At 39.3% G+C, this 16106-nt stretch overlaps 1 protein-coding gene across 4 annotated transcripts in view; it reads right to left on the bottom strand.

Moving 5' to 3' along the window:
* Nucleotides 1–977: 977 nt before the first annotated feature.
* The window catches only part of LOC138701034 (leucine-rich repeat-containing protein 51-like), a 59860-nt gene continuing 44731 nt past the window's right edge, over nt 978–16106 (bottom strand). For 2 of the 4 annotated variants that reach the window (XM_069827552.1, XM_069827553.1), the window contains exons 2-5: nt 13345–13489; nt 8009–8109; nt 5029–5257; nt 978–2332 (exon numbers count right to left, since the gene is read on the bottom strand). In XM_069827552.1, coding sequence (XP_069683653.1) covers nt 1991–2332; nt 5029–5229 — 543 coding nt within the window. In that variant the 5' untranslated portion in view covers nt 5230–5257; nt 8009–8109; nt 13345–13489 and the 3' untranslated portion in view covers nt 978–1990. Of the gene's footprint in view, nt 2333–5028; nt 5258–8008; nt 8110–8624; nt 8666–13344; nt 13490–16106 lie in introns of those variants that run through there. The other 2 variants (XM_069827554.1, XM_069827555.1) reach the window with 2 other exon arrangements.

The following is a 16106-nucleotide window of genomic DNA, read 5'->3' as shown; positions in this document are numbered from 1 at the left end:
TCATAAGGGGCGCGACTAAAGTGTGACGTCATAGTGTGGGTGTAACCAAGAGGAGTACTCTTGGGTGTAACGTAATAATGTGCAAGATATGTAACAACATATCGAAAATCGTATTCTTGTGACATATGCAACAACATGTCGAAAATCTTATTCTTGTGAGGCATATGTGCAACAAATAACGCGTCGCTAGGTTTGGAGTGATATTCTTCTCAGAATTGTTTCGCAGTGTTAGTGCTTTTATACTATTTACTTAAAAAATAGCTGGACAGACCATTTCAATTTAGTAGCAATCTCACTTACAGTTGTCATGCTCCATTATTATTTTGTACCGAACTACGTTATATCTTTCGTAGCGTCCTGACGTAAGCATTTATGGCCAGGGTTTGAACTCTAAAACTCCAGGATATACTAACCGATAACTTTCCTAACTTGTATGAGAACGAAAATGCGCTGCCTCCTGATAATAGATGTACATATCAGCCATAACCTCAATCAGAGGACAGGTGGATTTTTATATTATATATTTTTTATTTTTGTATTGTATTTTATATATGAAGTCGTTATTACAAAAACAGCCCTAGTCATTTTTAATGAAATTGAGTTAAGGACACATTTGCTACTATTTCAATTGTTTATAGACTCCAAAAATGACATGTCAGGTGCAATAGCCACAAGGATAAACACTAGTTGTACAGAAACAGCTGACATGTGTTGTTCTATTTATTTTTATTGTTCTCCTGAAAAATAGCAATTTTGACAAGGGTTGTTTTTGTAATAATGTCTTCATATTATATTGTACCTTGATTGTTATCCTTGTGTTGTTTCTAATTCATTTTGTACCGGTATGTACTGTAATAGGCCTATGTCTTGGTATTTTATTTGTATTAAATAAGTATTATAACTGAACTGCACCCGAGCACGAGCTTTTGCTCCTAAGGGTGTACTAATTTTATACGTCATCTGTATAATCAAAACGAATTAAATTATTTATTTATTTATTTATAACACTCACCCAGTGCATTTGTAATAATGTAACTTACACGAAAAACGCATTAAATTATTTCGATGAAGAATTTACTCAACGACTTTAGTTCGCGTAATCACAACACGTCAGAGTATTGTTGCCTCACTGTCTTCCTTTAGTCCGATGGCTGATATGCTTGCTCTCCTCAACACGCATTTGGGATTCTTTGAAATGCTTTATTCCAACACTGTTGGAATTTGTTTTTTATTTACTGTCTTTTATCAAAAATTCCTATCATACGCTCTCTAAGGTAACGGATTTTCTTCTGCTAACTGCAACGTACAGCCGGAACAAACAGAAGTGCAACAGATCGCGTCTTGTCAAATTGTAACGGTATAATTTTTAATACTGGGTCATTGTTGTTTACTATACAGTATTTATATGCAACGTAAGAAAAGTATTAAATAGCAATTTCTTATAATATAAGTATTTAGTTTACATTATATTATTAATTATTAAGTCTTTCTGTACATAAATATGATACATAAATCTAAAAAACTTGGCAGCATCTCTTTTATTCCCTCTACTTCCGATTTGTTCAGATCGTAACTTTTTGATAGGCCTATACCATTTACGAACTGATCTTATCTGTAGGCTACATGGATATAAATATGACTGACACATCCCAGTTCTACGTCAATATAATTACGTTTATCTAAACGGCTAAATATATTGCCAATGGTAGCAATTAATGACAAGGTTTTCCAGCGTTTATGCCAACAGGAAGTTTACCTACCTTTAAGTTTGAAACCTGAAAGGCTGTAACATTTACGGGATCAAAAAATGGAGACAACTGCTATAAACGATTCAAATTCAGAATATCAATCATTCCGATTTCCATCTATAAGTAACATATTAACATACGGCATTATTTTTTAGTAAACCACGATTAAAGTCTACAAAAAGTACACGATTGTCTGCACACAGTCCGTAAACAATGTTTACTATGCACGTCACACATCAAGCTTATATTTTGGACGACAGAGACTTCTTCTTGGGCTTATCTGTGAGGTGTATCTTGTCGGCCACGGTTATGTTTGTGAAGTCCAGGGATCGCAACTGGGGCAGTGCAGTCAGGATGCGAGCGCGGTACTTCTTGTGCTGCTCCAGGGGGTTGCCGTGCAGCGTGAGGCTGTAGAGTTGGGGCAGCTCCCTCAGCGTGCGGATCGCCTTGCCCAGCTCGGCCAGCAGGTTGCCGTGCAGGTACACGATCTTGAGGCTGGGGAACTCTGCCAGCTCTGCTGACAAGGACGACAGCTTGTTGAAGGACAGGTCCAGCCACGTCAGTTGCTCGGGCCTCTCCAGGACCTGCAGAAGTCGGCATTCGTTTCCGTTATACGGAGTGTTTGAGATCCCATGTTTGTATAAACAGAGTTATTCTGGAGGAATAGTAAATATTTTAGGGAGTGGTAAAAAAAGTTAATGTACACATGTGTCCAATTTTCAATGGTTGTGGAGATACAGCTGTTCGAATGTTACGCATTACAAGCGTTGCAAATGGCAAGAAGGAAAGACAAAAGCGACTTAACGAGTACATTTATTGCTTATTTACGTAGTATCAATACATTTCAACAGTAGTAGTAGTAGCAGCAGTATTAGTAGTAGTAGTGGTGGTGGTAGTAGTAGTAATGGTGGTGGTGATAGTAGTAGTAATAGCAGTAGTAGTAGTAGTAGTAGTAGCAGTAGAAGTAATAGTAGTGGAGGTGATAGTAGTAGTAGTAATAGCAGCAGTAATAGTAGTAGTAATAGCAGGAGTAGTAGCAACAGTAGTAGTAGTAGTAGTGGAGGTGATAGTAGTAGTAGCAGCAGTAATAGTAGTAGTAGTGGATGTGGTGGTAGTAGTAGCAGCAGTAATAGTAGTAGTGGAGGCGGTAGTAGTAATGGTAGTAGTAGTAGTAGTAGTGGAGGTGGTGGTAGTAGTAGTAGTAGTGGTAGTAGTAATAATAGTAGTGGAGGTGGTAGTAGTAGTAGTAGTAGTAGCAGTAATAGTAGTAGTGGAGGTGGTAGTAGTAGTAGCAGCAGTAATAGTAGTAGTGGAGGTGGTAGTAGTAATGGTAGCAGTAGTAGTAGTAGTAGTAGTAGTAGTGGAGGTGGTGGTAGTAGTAGCAGCAGTAATAGTAGTAGTGGAGGCGGTAGTAGTAATGGTAGCAGTAGTAGTAGTAGTAGTAGTAGTAGTGGAGGTGGTGGTAGTAGTTGTAGTAGTAGTGGTAGTAGTAATAATAGTAGTGGAGGTGGTAGTAGTAGTAGTAGTAGTAGCAGTAATAGTAGTAGTGGAGGTGGTAGTAGTAGTAGCAGCAGTAATAGTAGTAGTGGAGGTGGTAGTAGTAATGGTAGCAGTAGTAGTAGTAGTAGTAGTAGTAGTGGAGGTGGTGGTAGTAGTAGTAGTGGTAGTAGTAATAATAGTAGTGGAGGTGGTAGTAGTAGTAGTAGTAGTAGCAGTAATAGTAGTAGTGGAGGTGGTAGTAGTAGCAGCAGTTATAGTAGTAGTGGAGATGGTAGTAGTAGTAGTAATAGCAACAGTAGTAGTAGCAGCAGTAATAGTAGTAGTGGAGTTGGTAGTAGTAATAGGAGTAGTAGTGGAGGTGGTAGTAGTTATGCTTTATTTAACGACGCTCGCAACTGCAGAGGTTATATCAGCGTCGCCGGATGTGCCGGAATTTTGTTCCGCAGGAGTTCTTTTACATGCCAGTAAATCTATTGACATGAGCCTGTCGCATTTAAGCACACTTAAATGCCATCGACCTGGCCCGGGATCGAACCCGCAACCTTGGGCATAGAAGGCCAGCGCTATACCAACTTGCCAACCAGGTCGACGGTGGTAGTAGTAGTAGCAGCAGTAATAGTAGTAGTAATGGTGGTAGTGGTGATAGCAGCAGTAGTAGTAATAGTAGTGGAGGTGATAGTAGTAGTAATAGCAGCAGTAGTAGTAGCAGTAGTAGTAATAGCAGCAGTAGTAGTAGTGGTAATAGCAGCAGTAGTAGCAACAGTAGTAGTAGTAGTGGAGGTGGTAGTAGTAATAGTAGTAGTGGAGGTGGTAGTAGTAGTAGCAGCAGTAATAGTAGTGGAGGTGGTAGTAGTAATAGTAGTAGTAGTGGAGGTGGTAGTAGTAGTAATAGCAACAGTAGTAGTAGTAGTAGTAATAGCAACAGTAGTAGTAATAGCAGCAGTAGTAGTAGTAGCAGTAGTAATAGCAACAGTAGTAGTAGTAGTAGTAGTAGTAGTAGTGGAGGTGGTAGTAGTAGCAGCAGTAATAGTAGTAGTACTAGTAGAGGTGGTAGTAGTAATAGTAGTAGTAGTGGAGGTGGTAGTAGTAGCAACAGTAATAGTAGTAATAGTAATAGCAACAGTAGTAGTAGCAGCAGTAATAGTAGTATTGGAGTTGGCAGTAGTAGTAGTAGTAGTAGTAGTGGAGGTGGTAGTAGGTATGTTTTATTTAACGACTCTCGCGATTGCAGAGGTTATATCAGCGTCGCCGGATGTGCCGGAATTTTGTCCCGCAGGAGTTCTTTTACATGCCAGTAAATCTATTGACATGTGCCTGTTGCATTTAAGCACACTTAAATGCCATCGACCTGGCCCGGTATCGAACCCGCAACCTTGGGCATAGAAGGCCAGCGCTATACCAACTTGCCAACCAGGTCGACGTTGGTAGTAGTAGTAGCAGCAGTAATAGTAGTAGTAGTGGAGGTGGTAGTAGTAGTAGTAGCAGTAATAGTAGTAGTGGAGGTAGTAGTAGTAGTAATAGCAACAGTAGTAGTAGCAGCAGTAATAGTAGTGGAGTTGGTAGTAGTAGTAGTAGTAATAATAATAGTAGTAGTAGTAGTAGTTGAGGTGATAGTAATAGTGGTGGTGGTAGTAGTGGAGGTGGTAGTAGTAGCGGTTGTGGTAGTAGTAATAGTAGTAGCAGTAGTAGTAGTGGTGGTGGTGGTGGTGGTGGTGGTAGTGTGTCCTATAACCATTAGAAATGTCCTTGTAGACTTCTGGTTCACCCTGCATGTTGATACCTGGTACGAAGCGGCGTGCAGCCCCTGGATGGACGGCAGCTGGTTGTTGTTGAGGCGCAGTGCGTGGCAGTCATACAAGCCGGACGAAGACCTGCGGTAGCGCTTGAGTCCGCGGCGCGGCTTGGCGTCGCCCAGCGCCTGCACGGACGTCAGGTTGCGGAACGAGTAGTCCAGCGGCGGACTGGAGCCGCGCGACTGCATTCCCTCACTCACGGCAGCGTCCTACTGTCTGTGGAAAGAGAAATACAGTGAAACCTGTTCAAGACGGAAGTGACATGGTCCTAATTTTTTTTCCGTTGTGGACAGGTTTCCGTATTATTCAGGTGTAACATTAAAATAGAATTTTTGTCATTCATATACATGAAAAACAAAATGGCATGCCGCAAACAGCAAGAAGTACAAAATATTCCATTTAACACTCATCACATTAAATCAGCTTTCTGTCGCATATTACGTTGGTGAATCATCTTGATTAAAATCTCATTTTCTGTATAAATATTATGTAACTCGCTCATTAGTCATTAAACATGACTAAAGTTTACTAATCTCATTCTATTTAATATCTAACACTATACTCTAATACTGTACAGCATATCACTGCACATTATTAATTAATTGGACTAGGAGCCATCTATTAGAAGCCTTGAATTCTGGTTTATTTAATTTCTTTCCCAGTTCAATAGCTTGCTTTGCAGAATAGATCCAGAAATTGGCTTGTTCTTTGAAAGGTCATGAAGAACCCACTCCCACAACAGTTCATTTATTTTCACATAAACAGTTGCTTTCTGGTTCCTTTTGTGCCACCAATATTGGCCCACGCCACTCACTCATTATGATCTTTATTTTTTAAAGTGTCACACCTGAGTTTTCCACAACTGTACTTCAGTATTATTTCACACAGACTTTGTTTCTAATTTTCCTTTATCTCGATAACTTTTATTCATCACTTAATGTTAATGCCACACTTTATGCAACTTTTTTTTTTTACCTGGAAATCACTACACTTGCGCTCTGTTTAGCTACGACAGTATACGGGTGTGAAGCATTGAAAATCTTTGAAGGGACTCGTCTGCCTAGTCAACAGGGTAATAAAATTTATGACCGACAGGCCAACACACTTCGTATCCTCTAGAATTTTGCAAAGAAAACTGTTTTTATCTTAGTGACCTACATATTTCGTATATTCCTTGAAATTACACGCTGTTTCAAAATATAGTGTGTGTCCAAAATATTGTTTCCGTTTTGAACAGTAGCAGACAGTTTCCGTTTCCGCGTTGGACAGTTTCCGTTTTATTCAGGAAAAATTACACATAATACATACAAATTTCGCCGGGACCAATAAATTGTTCCGAAATAGACAGGATTCCGGATTATTCAGGTTCCGATTTGAACAGGTTTCACTGTACTAAGCGGTATATGCAACCCCTCTGACCTGTCACGCAGGCGGCCCGGGTCCGAGTCCCATTCAAGTCTGGGATTTTTCATTAAAAATCCATAGTGACACTTATGGCGAACAACGTCGAAGTTGCGATTTTTCTCGGGTTCTCCCGTTTTTCCCCATATTAGGCATTTACATCATTCCGTCACCATTTCTCCATTTCGTCACCACTCCATAGCATTCTCCGATCGCCGGCTGGCGACGCACGGAGGGGGCTGGCCTAGGGATGAGAGGGGGTTGCCTTCTCGACACCTGGGTACGCAGCGACCTTAGTGTAGTCAGCCGGTGTGGGTTTGGGAATGCGCCTAGCTTGAGGGTTAGCGCAGTAGACCGTAACAGGTCTCAGTGCTGGGCATAGTGCCCCCCCCCATAAATTCAATTCAAATCAAGCAGTGTATGCACGACACTAAGAGTCCATTCACATAAAATGAAAGTTAGCATACTCTTCCTTCCAACTGTAACTTCTATTAAAATAGAATTGAAGACCTTCCAAGAAAAAGGATGTACCATCAAATTGTTGAAATACGTGAAAAAGTAATTCTGAAGCATTAATTAATAACAATAAATTTGTGAATATTTAAATACTTACATAGTCACAACCATGCCATGGTATGAAAGAAAAATTTCACAACCTCGAGCGGGATTCGAACCTGCGACTTCCTGTACTCCGGTCAGGCGCTCTACCAACTGAGCTATCGAGTTCGTTTCACGCCAAAGGCTTGAAATTCTCCTCTCATACTGGCGACTCTGTTATAGAGTACTGTCCATAGCGTCTGATCTAGTCAGCACTGCTTATGGTTGGAAAGAAACATTGTAAATGTAAACTTCATCTTACGATGTTGGATGACGTATATACGTCCGTTGATGTGACATATTAATGAATATTTAAATACTTATGTAGTCACAATCATGCCATGGTATGAAAGAAAAATTTCACGACCTCCAGCGGGATTCGAACCTGCGACTTCCTGTACTCCGGTCAGGCGCTCTACCAACTGAGCTTTTCTTTCATACCATGGCATGATTGTGACTATATAAGTATTTAAATATTCATTAATATGTCACATCAACGGACGTATTTACGTCATCCAACATCGTAAGATGAAGTTTACATTAACAATAAATTATTGCATCCAATAGCTGAATAAACTTGATTAGTCAAATGGCTCTGCTTGTAAATATAGGGCTAAAGAAATAAGTCTCTGAAATTATTTTCCTTTCTTCTGAACATGTATAATAGATTTGTTGGTTACACCCTTACTACTGGGAGGTCTTCAATTAATAAATGTAAGTCCATATATGTAGCTACTCAAAAATAAGTTGGGTCAGTGAAATAATAAATCCATCATTATCCGTATTGTCTAGGCTCTAAAGTCCCTTTATAATGAGAGTTGAGGCGTTGATCCATTCAACAATTAAAATATGTAATGATTTGATAGCAATGAAAATGGAAAAACAAATCTCCTACCAGGAGTAAAACCATAGACTTATATACCTATACAGATATTAAATCTCATGCATAATTTTAAAATATATTCTTACTTGGTAGCAGCCTGGTATCTGCTGCGTAGTTTGTGGAGTTGCAGTTCGGTGGGACAATAACAGGTTCGTGAACGCAGCTTGGCCACCTCGATCTCCAGCTCCTGTGGGCAATCAATGTAGCCTCAGAATGTAGAATAACTCGATGTTTTTCTGTAAAGGAAGTTAAGTCATAAAAATGAGTTGCGGGATAAATGAAAATTAAACCTCTGACCCTTATTACAAATAATGTTCTACAAAAATAAAACAAGAATTTAACTTGTGTATTTACGGGAGGAACAAAAGTCAATTTGCACAAAAAATGACTTTACCGTCTTTACCCGAACACCATCGAACTAATGTGAATTGACTGTTTAGTCCTTAAGGATTGATTTTTTAATGTAATAAAAATTAATAATGTTGCATAAATGCTGGGAGTATAAAGACAGAAAAAGTCATTTTAACACAGTCTAATTCTAAAGTACTTCACTGTGGTATTAATTTCAAATGAATCCAATTTTTATGACATTATTATTATTATTATTATTATTATTATTATTATTATTATTATTATTATTATTTGAGGAGAAAAATTCGCTCCGGCCCCGGACATCGAACCCGGGTCCTTGGTTCTACGTACCAAGCGCTCTGACCACTGAGCTGCGCCGAATTCAATCCCCAGCACATTAATAAATCTATAATATTCTCATAACTGCAGTGCATATGTCTGTACAGATTACTGTGCACTTAACTGCGGGATCCCGGCCAAACAAGTCACTCAGCTGAGTGCGCTCCTAATATAATGGCAGTTGACATTGGACATATACGTCAACATATATGCCACAAACGGAATCATTCAAGGAGGGGGGGGAGTTCGGTCCGGTGCTGGGGATTGAATTCGGCGTAGCTCAGTGGTCAGAGCGCTTGGTACGTAGAATCAAGGACCCGGGTTCGATCCCCGGCGCCGGAGCGAATTTTTCCCCTCAAATATTAATTGTAAATATTACAGATATTATTCTGTAGGACACATTAATAAATCTATAATAATAATAATGATAATATTATTATTATTATTATTATTATTATTATTATTATTCCTACTACTACTACTACAACTACTGAATTATCCCACACCATATATTGATGATAAGGAACGGGAGAAAAAGGAAGATTAATATTAAACAGTTTTCTTAATTTTATTCATAAATTTTTTCAAATTAAATCTTGCTAGGTCTGGATTTATTATCAATGTGGAGTTTATAACCTTAGCCCGTAACTCTGGCTGTCTTTAGTCCAGTGGTTGTTTAACATTTAGGTTCAGCTAAAAGATTTTGATTTCTTCAGAATCTGTCAGGAATTCTTCAACGAACGCGCCCTCCTCTGCGACAAAGGTCTGAACACTGTGTGCAAATGACTGTGAACACTACGTAAGACACTTGCTGTAGCAATAACAGTGAAGAAATTATAGCTTCGTAGATGTTATTTCTTGGACCTGTGTTTATTGTAAGTAATTGCTACTTGCTTTGGTGAATAATGTCAACTATCAAAACCTGTGACCCTTTTTTTTGGACACTCTGTAGCTATTTTGTAGCGCCAAAATGAACATGTGAGATCCCTTTCGAGACAGAACTGATGTGCATTGTCATCACGTAACACTTTATCCGAGAGCGTACTTTGGACGTTGCCCGTCTGTCTCAAGTCAGAGGAATGCCGCAACGTGCTCATTGTTTTTACACAGTGACGCTGGCAGGTCTCAAAATCTGATGCCTCAGGATTACTTCAACAATTCCAACGTTACAACGTGGCGGACTCTTCCTCTAATGCCGAGTAATGCTGCCTTCGATCGTATCTTACTGTACTGTAAGTACAGTCTTAGAAATAATTGATGGCGCACAAATATTTTCAGTCCCAGAAAGGAGGCAATGCTCATGATCAAAGGACGAGCGAACCACTAGTTGAGGTAATAACATTAATTCTGTTTCGTTGAATGTCGTCCCTAAGTAGCTAGAAGAAGTGCCATGAAAAAAAAAATTAGCATAAATAAGTAATGCAATAAAAACTTTCACCGCCAAGAGTCGCACTATCAATTGTTTATAAGACTATACATCAACCACTGTCGCCGTGCTTCACTCATAAACAGGCAAATACCGGTAATAATCTTATACAGTACTATAATTATGTTCTTGACGGGAGTGCTGCTGAGTTTTGGCCAATTTTGGTCATTTTCTTCATTTTTTAAATATGGTACCAAAAATTCTACAGTTTCTAAAGGAATACTGTGGTGAAGATTTCATCGCGATATATTTATTCTAAGTTAGAAATTCAGTTTATCCCATATAAGTAGCTATGATATGCGATAGAAATGCTAGAATTTGTTAGGAGTCTGGAAACTGGACGGTTTTAGGGGTAATATGGAAAATGACAGATGTATATTATGTAGTGCTGTCGATCGATCAAGATATTTAATCGATTAACATTCGAGCTTTGATCGATTTTTAAAAAGTTTTAATATACTGTAATACACAATTATTGCTAAATTTAATTTGTGTTTGATGGTAAGCATAAGTATAAAATGTAGTATATAGACTATACTGTATCGTTGTATTACAAAACAATGCTATTTTAGTTATTTACTAACATTTATTTATTATGTAGGCTTATAATTTATTGTGTCAATTCTCCGGGGATTTTTTAGATAAACACAAATAAAAAAAGTATGAAGACTCGCCTAATTAAACTGCTTCATCCATGATTTTAAACATGTGAGTGCATTCACATGCTCCGAATTAAGTGACGCTCTACGTTTAGTAACAATGTTTCCTGCATCAAGAAATGCGCATTTTTTTTTTCTGTCAAGCACTTCTCCACGATCGCTTAATTTAAATCTAGACGTGTAAACGAATTTACTTCTCAAATTCTCACAGGCCTATGATATAATGGAGTTTTCACTTTTTCACAGACCACAGAATTTTTTTTTTCTTTTGCAAACTAAACACACAAGCTTCATCTAGAAACTCAGTAAAGAAACTGCAACAGAACACAGACTGGCCCCTATTGCAATCGGGTTACAAAACTTTAGAAAGAGAAGAAAATAGTTACTCCCTCACTTGCACACAGTGTAGCCATGGCTAAGGGATGAGGGAGGAGAATTTCAGAAAAGTATTTCATATGCTAGGAAGACGAGTTGACAAACTTAATAAGGGTTTCGCATTGTGTTTCAACTTTCAATAGGGGTAGCCCAGGTCACAATCCTCATATCTTAATATCTTTCTGAAGTGTTTATGCAAAGATTTGCCCTATGTTACACCTGGCGTGTCCAGTTACATGAAATGTGCACTCTTCGCTTATTATGTAGGTCTACTATAATAATAATATCTTCTGCGTCAGTAAACAAAGTCTCTGTCTACACTCTACAGTATGAATGCATTTCACAGCTGGAGATAAAGTCGAGTGGGAGACTATGGACTTCGTACTGCTCGCGTGAGATGTTGAATTCATCTCATGCTGACGGCGGAAAATGTTTTCAGTTTCATTAACTGTATTTCCTGTAAAGATCAGGGACAGTGTACCTATACGATTCGCATCTGGAAGATAACGATTCATTGCTTGTGCAGCATACAGAATCAGTCATGAATTTCAGGAGAGGAATATTATTCGCGTAGAATAGTTTTTACTTCAGCGGAATTACCTATAGTGTTGATTTTTCGACAACAGTTCTGTATCCAGGCTGCTCGAGTTCGATTCCCATTCAGGTCTGGGTAAAATTTGTGGTGCACAAAGCAGACCTTGCAGGGTTTCTTTCTCGGGGTATTCCCGTTTCCCTCTTTCGTTCCACCAAAACTCTCCACCTTTCCCTGATTTCATCTATCATCTGTAATAGTAGAAATAAGCTGGGATGATGTCTGGGGGTAGTACTGGTTTCCAATGCTGATCTGGGTTCAAAGGGTTGGGGGCTCTGGGCTCTGGTTTCGGGCTCGACGGTAACCTGCAGGGTCCAAGAATGATGGCTCTCCTATCAACGTCGGATTCACGAATGCCACTCGGGCCATCCATCGCATATAGGGTGTACAATGGACCTAAACGACCTAAGTGCAAAGATTCAGCCCGGATCCAGGCCGTGTGAAATCAACCAATCACTCAATTAATCAAACATTTCCGTATAGTACACAACACTCTATAATGGATAATTAGCAAAAAACATCTTTAGTGATTTGTGGCTAGCTTATGAAACAGCTAGATCATGAAGCTTAACATTTTGCTTAAAAAGAGGAAAATTTTCAGGAAAATTTATGATTATTTCATTATAATTTATACAACTTAGCAAAAGCAATAACCCCCCCCCCAAAAAAAAAAAACTTTCTTAATAAGGGGAAAAAATTTAGGAAAATTTATGTTGTACTGATATTATAAGAATTAACAAAACCAATAAATTAATAAATAGCTTAATAAGGTGAAAATATTCAAGAACATTAGACTAGACGGCATTTCGGAAGGCGGTCAGCTGCTACATGCGTCGTAGCATTTCTGGAATGTGACGTCACAAGCTTGTATAGTAGAACCAATCGGAATCAGTCTACAACAAGTACTTCCCGAGTTCGTTTGTTCACGTGTGAGTGTTTCAATACATTGAATAAATTTACTGTGTGTGTGTGTGTGTGTGTGTGTATGCGTGCGTATGTGTGTGTGAGAGATAAATAAATGGAAGAAGAGATTGTGAAAAGACAAGTATTGCATAGACAGGCGCGGAAAATAGTGTTTAAGGTGTATAATTATTTCAAAAATGTTTACGAACAGAACGCTGCCGGCCATCTCCAACGTTGCCAACGCACAAGAAACGACTGCAGAAGCATGTGGTGTGGGATTGAGAACCGTGCAAAGAATATTGTTAGTGAAGGAAAGAGGGTTTGTTTGGTGTCATGCTTACAGTAATCAACGGCTAAGGTCATTATTGTCTTTTGATAATTTAAATTCTCTCCTGCGCTATTTGTATTGCACGTGCTCGTGAAGTACGATGTGGCAATGTTGTATGCTGCCTTGCTCTCTCTATCCGTGTCTCTCGACGCAAACGCTAGCAGACTACCGCCTTCCGAATTGCCGTCGACTCTAGTCTAATATCAGTGCAATTACAAAATTACCAAAAATATCAATAAACTTAAAACAGCCTAATAAAAGAGAAATTTTAATCACTGGTGCCCTTGAACTGTGGATCCAGCAATTAGAGCCACATTGTTGGCGATCACCGCACCGGACTGAAAATATATCTCAGGGCGAAGTACAGAAGCGCCAAAAAAAGGTGCTTTTATGAGAGAAATGCAGTTCCTCTGGTGAGCCATGACTCAAACTTGCATAATGTGACTCACCTTCAGTAATTCCCTGTTTCTTCTAAGAGCCTTATCTCGCTTTTGTGCGAAGTCCTCCGTTGTCTGTGCCCCGAATTCAGGAAACCTCGATGATCCGGCAACATTACCCGCTATGAAGTAACCAACCATAGCCCGCCTGGCTTGTCTGTCATCAAACAAACAAGCCATTAGATCGCTGGAGAATTTTTATGGACTCAACATAAAACTGACATACATAATTTTTATATTTTCACCTAATAAAATTCTGTGTTATTTTTAGTGTCTTTAAGCAGACGTAAATTACGTAGAGCTTTGAAAGATTTCCTTATTAGAGACAAAAGTCTGATATTCATATTTTCTCCGACAAATATGCCTATTATTTATCAAACAAAATATACAAATCTAGCTTTCAGGTATAACTCCCTGTAAAGTTGATTTGAATAATTTCGAGGGAAAAATTGTTCCGGGGCCAGGTATCGAACCCGGGACCTTTGGTTTAACGTACCAACGCTCTACCAACTGAGCTACCCGGGAACTCTACCAGACACCGATCCAATTTTTCCCTCTATATCCACAGACCTCAAAGTGGGCTGACAACCGTCAAACAACCAACGTTGAGTGCACACTAACTCTGTGTGACTTAAACTGTGGTTGTCTGTTAACGAACAGTGACGTGTATTATGCAAATCTAGCTTTCAGGTATAACTTCCTGTAAAGTTGATTTGAATAATTTCGAGGGAAAAATTGTTCCGGGGCCATGTATCGAACCCTGGACCCTTGGTTTAACGTATCAACGCTCTACCAACTGAGCTACCCGGGAAAAATTGGATCGGTGTCTGGTAGAGTTCCCGGGTAGCTCAGTTGGTAGAGCGTTGATACGTTAAACCAAAGGTCCCGGGTTCGATACCTGGCCCCGGAACAATTTTTCCCTCGAAATTATTCAAACAAAATATAGTCTGCCGGTATGGCTATGTGAATAGAGCGTGAGCTTCCCAAGCAAGCGGTCCAAGGTTCGATTCCCGGAGGAAATTTGTGTTCCGTCCATGGGACTGGGACGTGCGTTGTCTTTTAATAATTGTCCTGTGATATCTCAACTATAGCCCCGCGTCAAAATGACCCCATGGCCATGGAGTCCTGCATTTATGAGATGTCTGGCGTACTATCCCTCTCCTACCTGCAGTGATTTTTATGTGTAAGTCGGACAAAAGGGGAGTTTAAGCAGAGTAGAAAAGAAAGAAAGGAAGAAGAAATAATTTTAAATGATTTCATTTATGTATATGTCTTTGAGTAATTCCACAGTCTACTATATACAGTCACGAAGCTTGAGTTTTGAGGGTGCTAGAAACAATAGACTGTGACGGTACTATTTTGCATTGCCTGTAATGAGGCGATATTAGCGATCCTAGTGGTGAGCAACTATCTAATGTTTGCATATTTACTACGTATTGAGCTTCGCGACTGTATATACTAGACTGTGGTAATACAATAGTTCAAGAAAATAAACTAAAAACTGAATTACTGTAAAACACACAAAACGTATGATATGCTTATCATCGTGGCAGTCATGTTGTTCATCATACCAAAGAGAAGCTGTGCGTTTTTACATAGCCTTTTGTTTTTCCCACGCCACTTTTATATTTCAGAAACTCAGGTCACGGTGTCGCGGATTACCTCCGTCGTCCATGTCCACACGATATGTGGCGTGTTGGCAATATCACGGCCTTAAACTATATGAACTGCAATTTTTTTATCTGTGGTATCAGAGTGAGGAAATCAGACCACATCGACATTGAATTCGCCGGACTAAACAGCAGAAGCTTCTTTTGTGCCAAAAATAACTTCATTAACTTTTAACGACAGTTCTACTCTAAATGTAGGCTTATTTACAATTTATTTTTCCATTGCTATGCGTCCTAATAGTCGAGTTAGAAACGTTATGTTAACATGTTTTGTGAGCCACCCCAGCTGGACTCAGAAGCGTGTGTTCGAGTTCCGCTTGGGCAGGTTGTCTGATTGGGTTTTTCAGAGGTTTTCTCCAACTGTAAAGGCGAAATGTCAAGTAATGCCAGGGAGAATTCTGGGCCTCATTTCTCCAAATACCATCTTGGTGTGACCAATTCCATCGCTGCTGGATAACCTCTCAGTTGATACAGCATCCTTAAATACCGGTAACCTTATAAAATGCTAGCGAAGTAACATCGCCGTCCGTAGTGACACCAATTCCACGAAAGATGGCATCACCATAAATGTCAAATTGAACGCAAAATGGCCATAAATTTATCCTTCGACAGCTAAACCACTAAAATGCGACTTTAAAATTAATATTGGCGTAAGTTTCTATCAGATTAGATAGTTTAGATACGGGCAATTCTGCGATAGGCCTATTTAGCCCTGGAAAACAGCTGACTGTCTTGGACATGTAGTTATTAATTCAGTACTACTGTAGTTGACCGTTAGGTTCATAAGCGAGAAATCTACTGCTACACTGAACTGATAATCTCATTTTTAACCACAGTCTAGTATATACAGTCACGAAGCTTGAGTTGTTGAGGGTACTAGGAACAATAGACTGTGCCGCTACTATTTCGCATTGTCTGTGATGAGGCGATAGTAGCGATCCTAGTGGTTAGCAACTACCTATGGATACATATTCCCTACGTATTGAGCTTCGTGACTGTGGTTTAACGATGAATATTGTTTATCTACCAGTCAGACTGCGCTATACACGAAATGCAAGTCGCTCTTGCTCGTAACATTGATACATGCCAGTAACTCAGTATTTA

The sequence above is a fragment of the Periplaneta americana genome, chromosome 6, assembly GCF_040183065.1.
Source record: "Periplaneta americana isolate PAMFEO1 chromosome 6, P.americana_PAMFEO1_priV1, whole genome shotgun sequence".
NCBI classification, from domain to species: domain Eukaryota; kingdom Metazoa; phylum Arthropoda; class Insecta; order Blattodea; family Blattidae; genus Periplaneta; species Periplaneta americana.
Note: the sequence above shows the minus strand (reverse complement) of the source record. Positions and strands in the feature narration are given on the sequence as shown.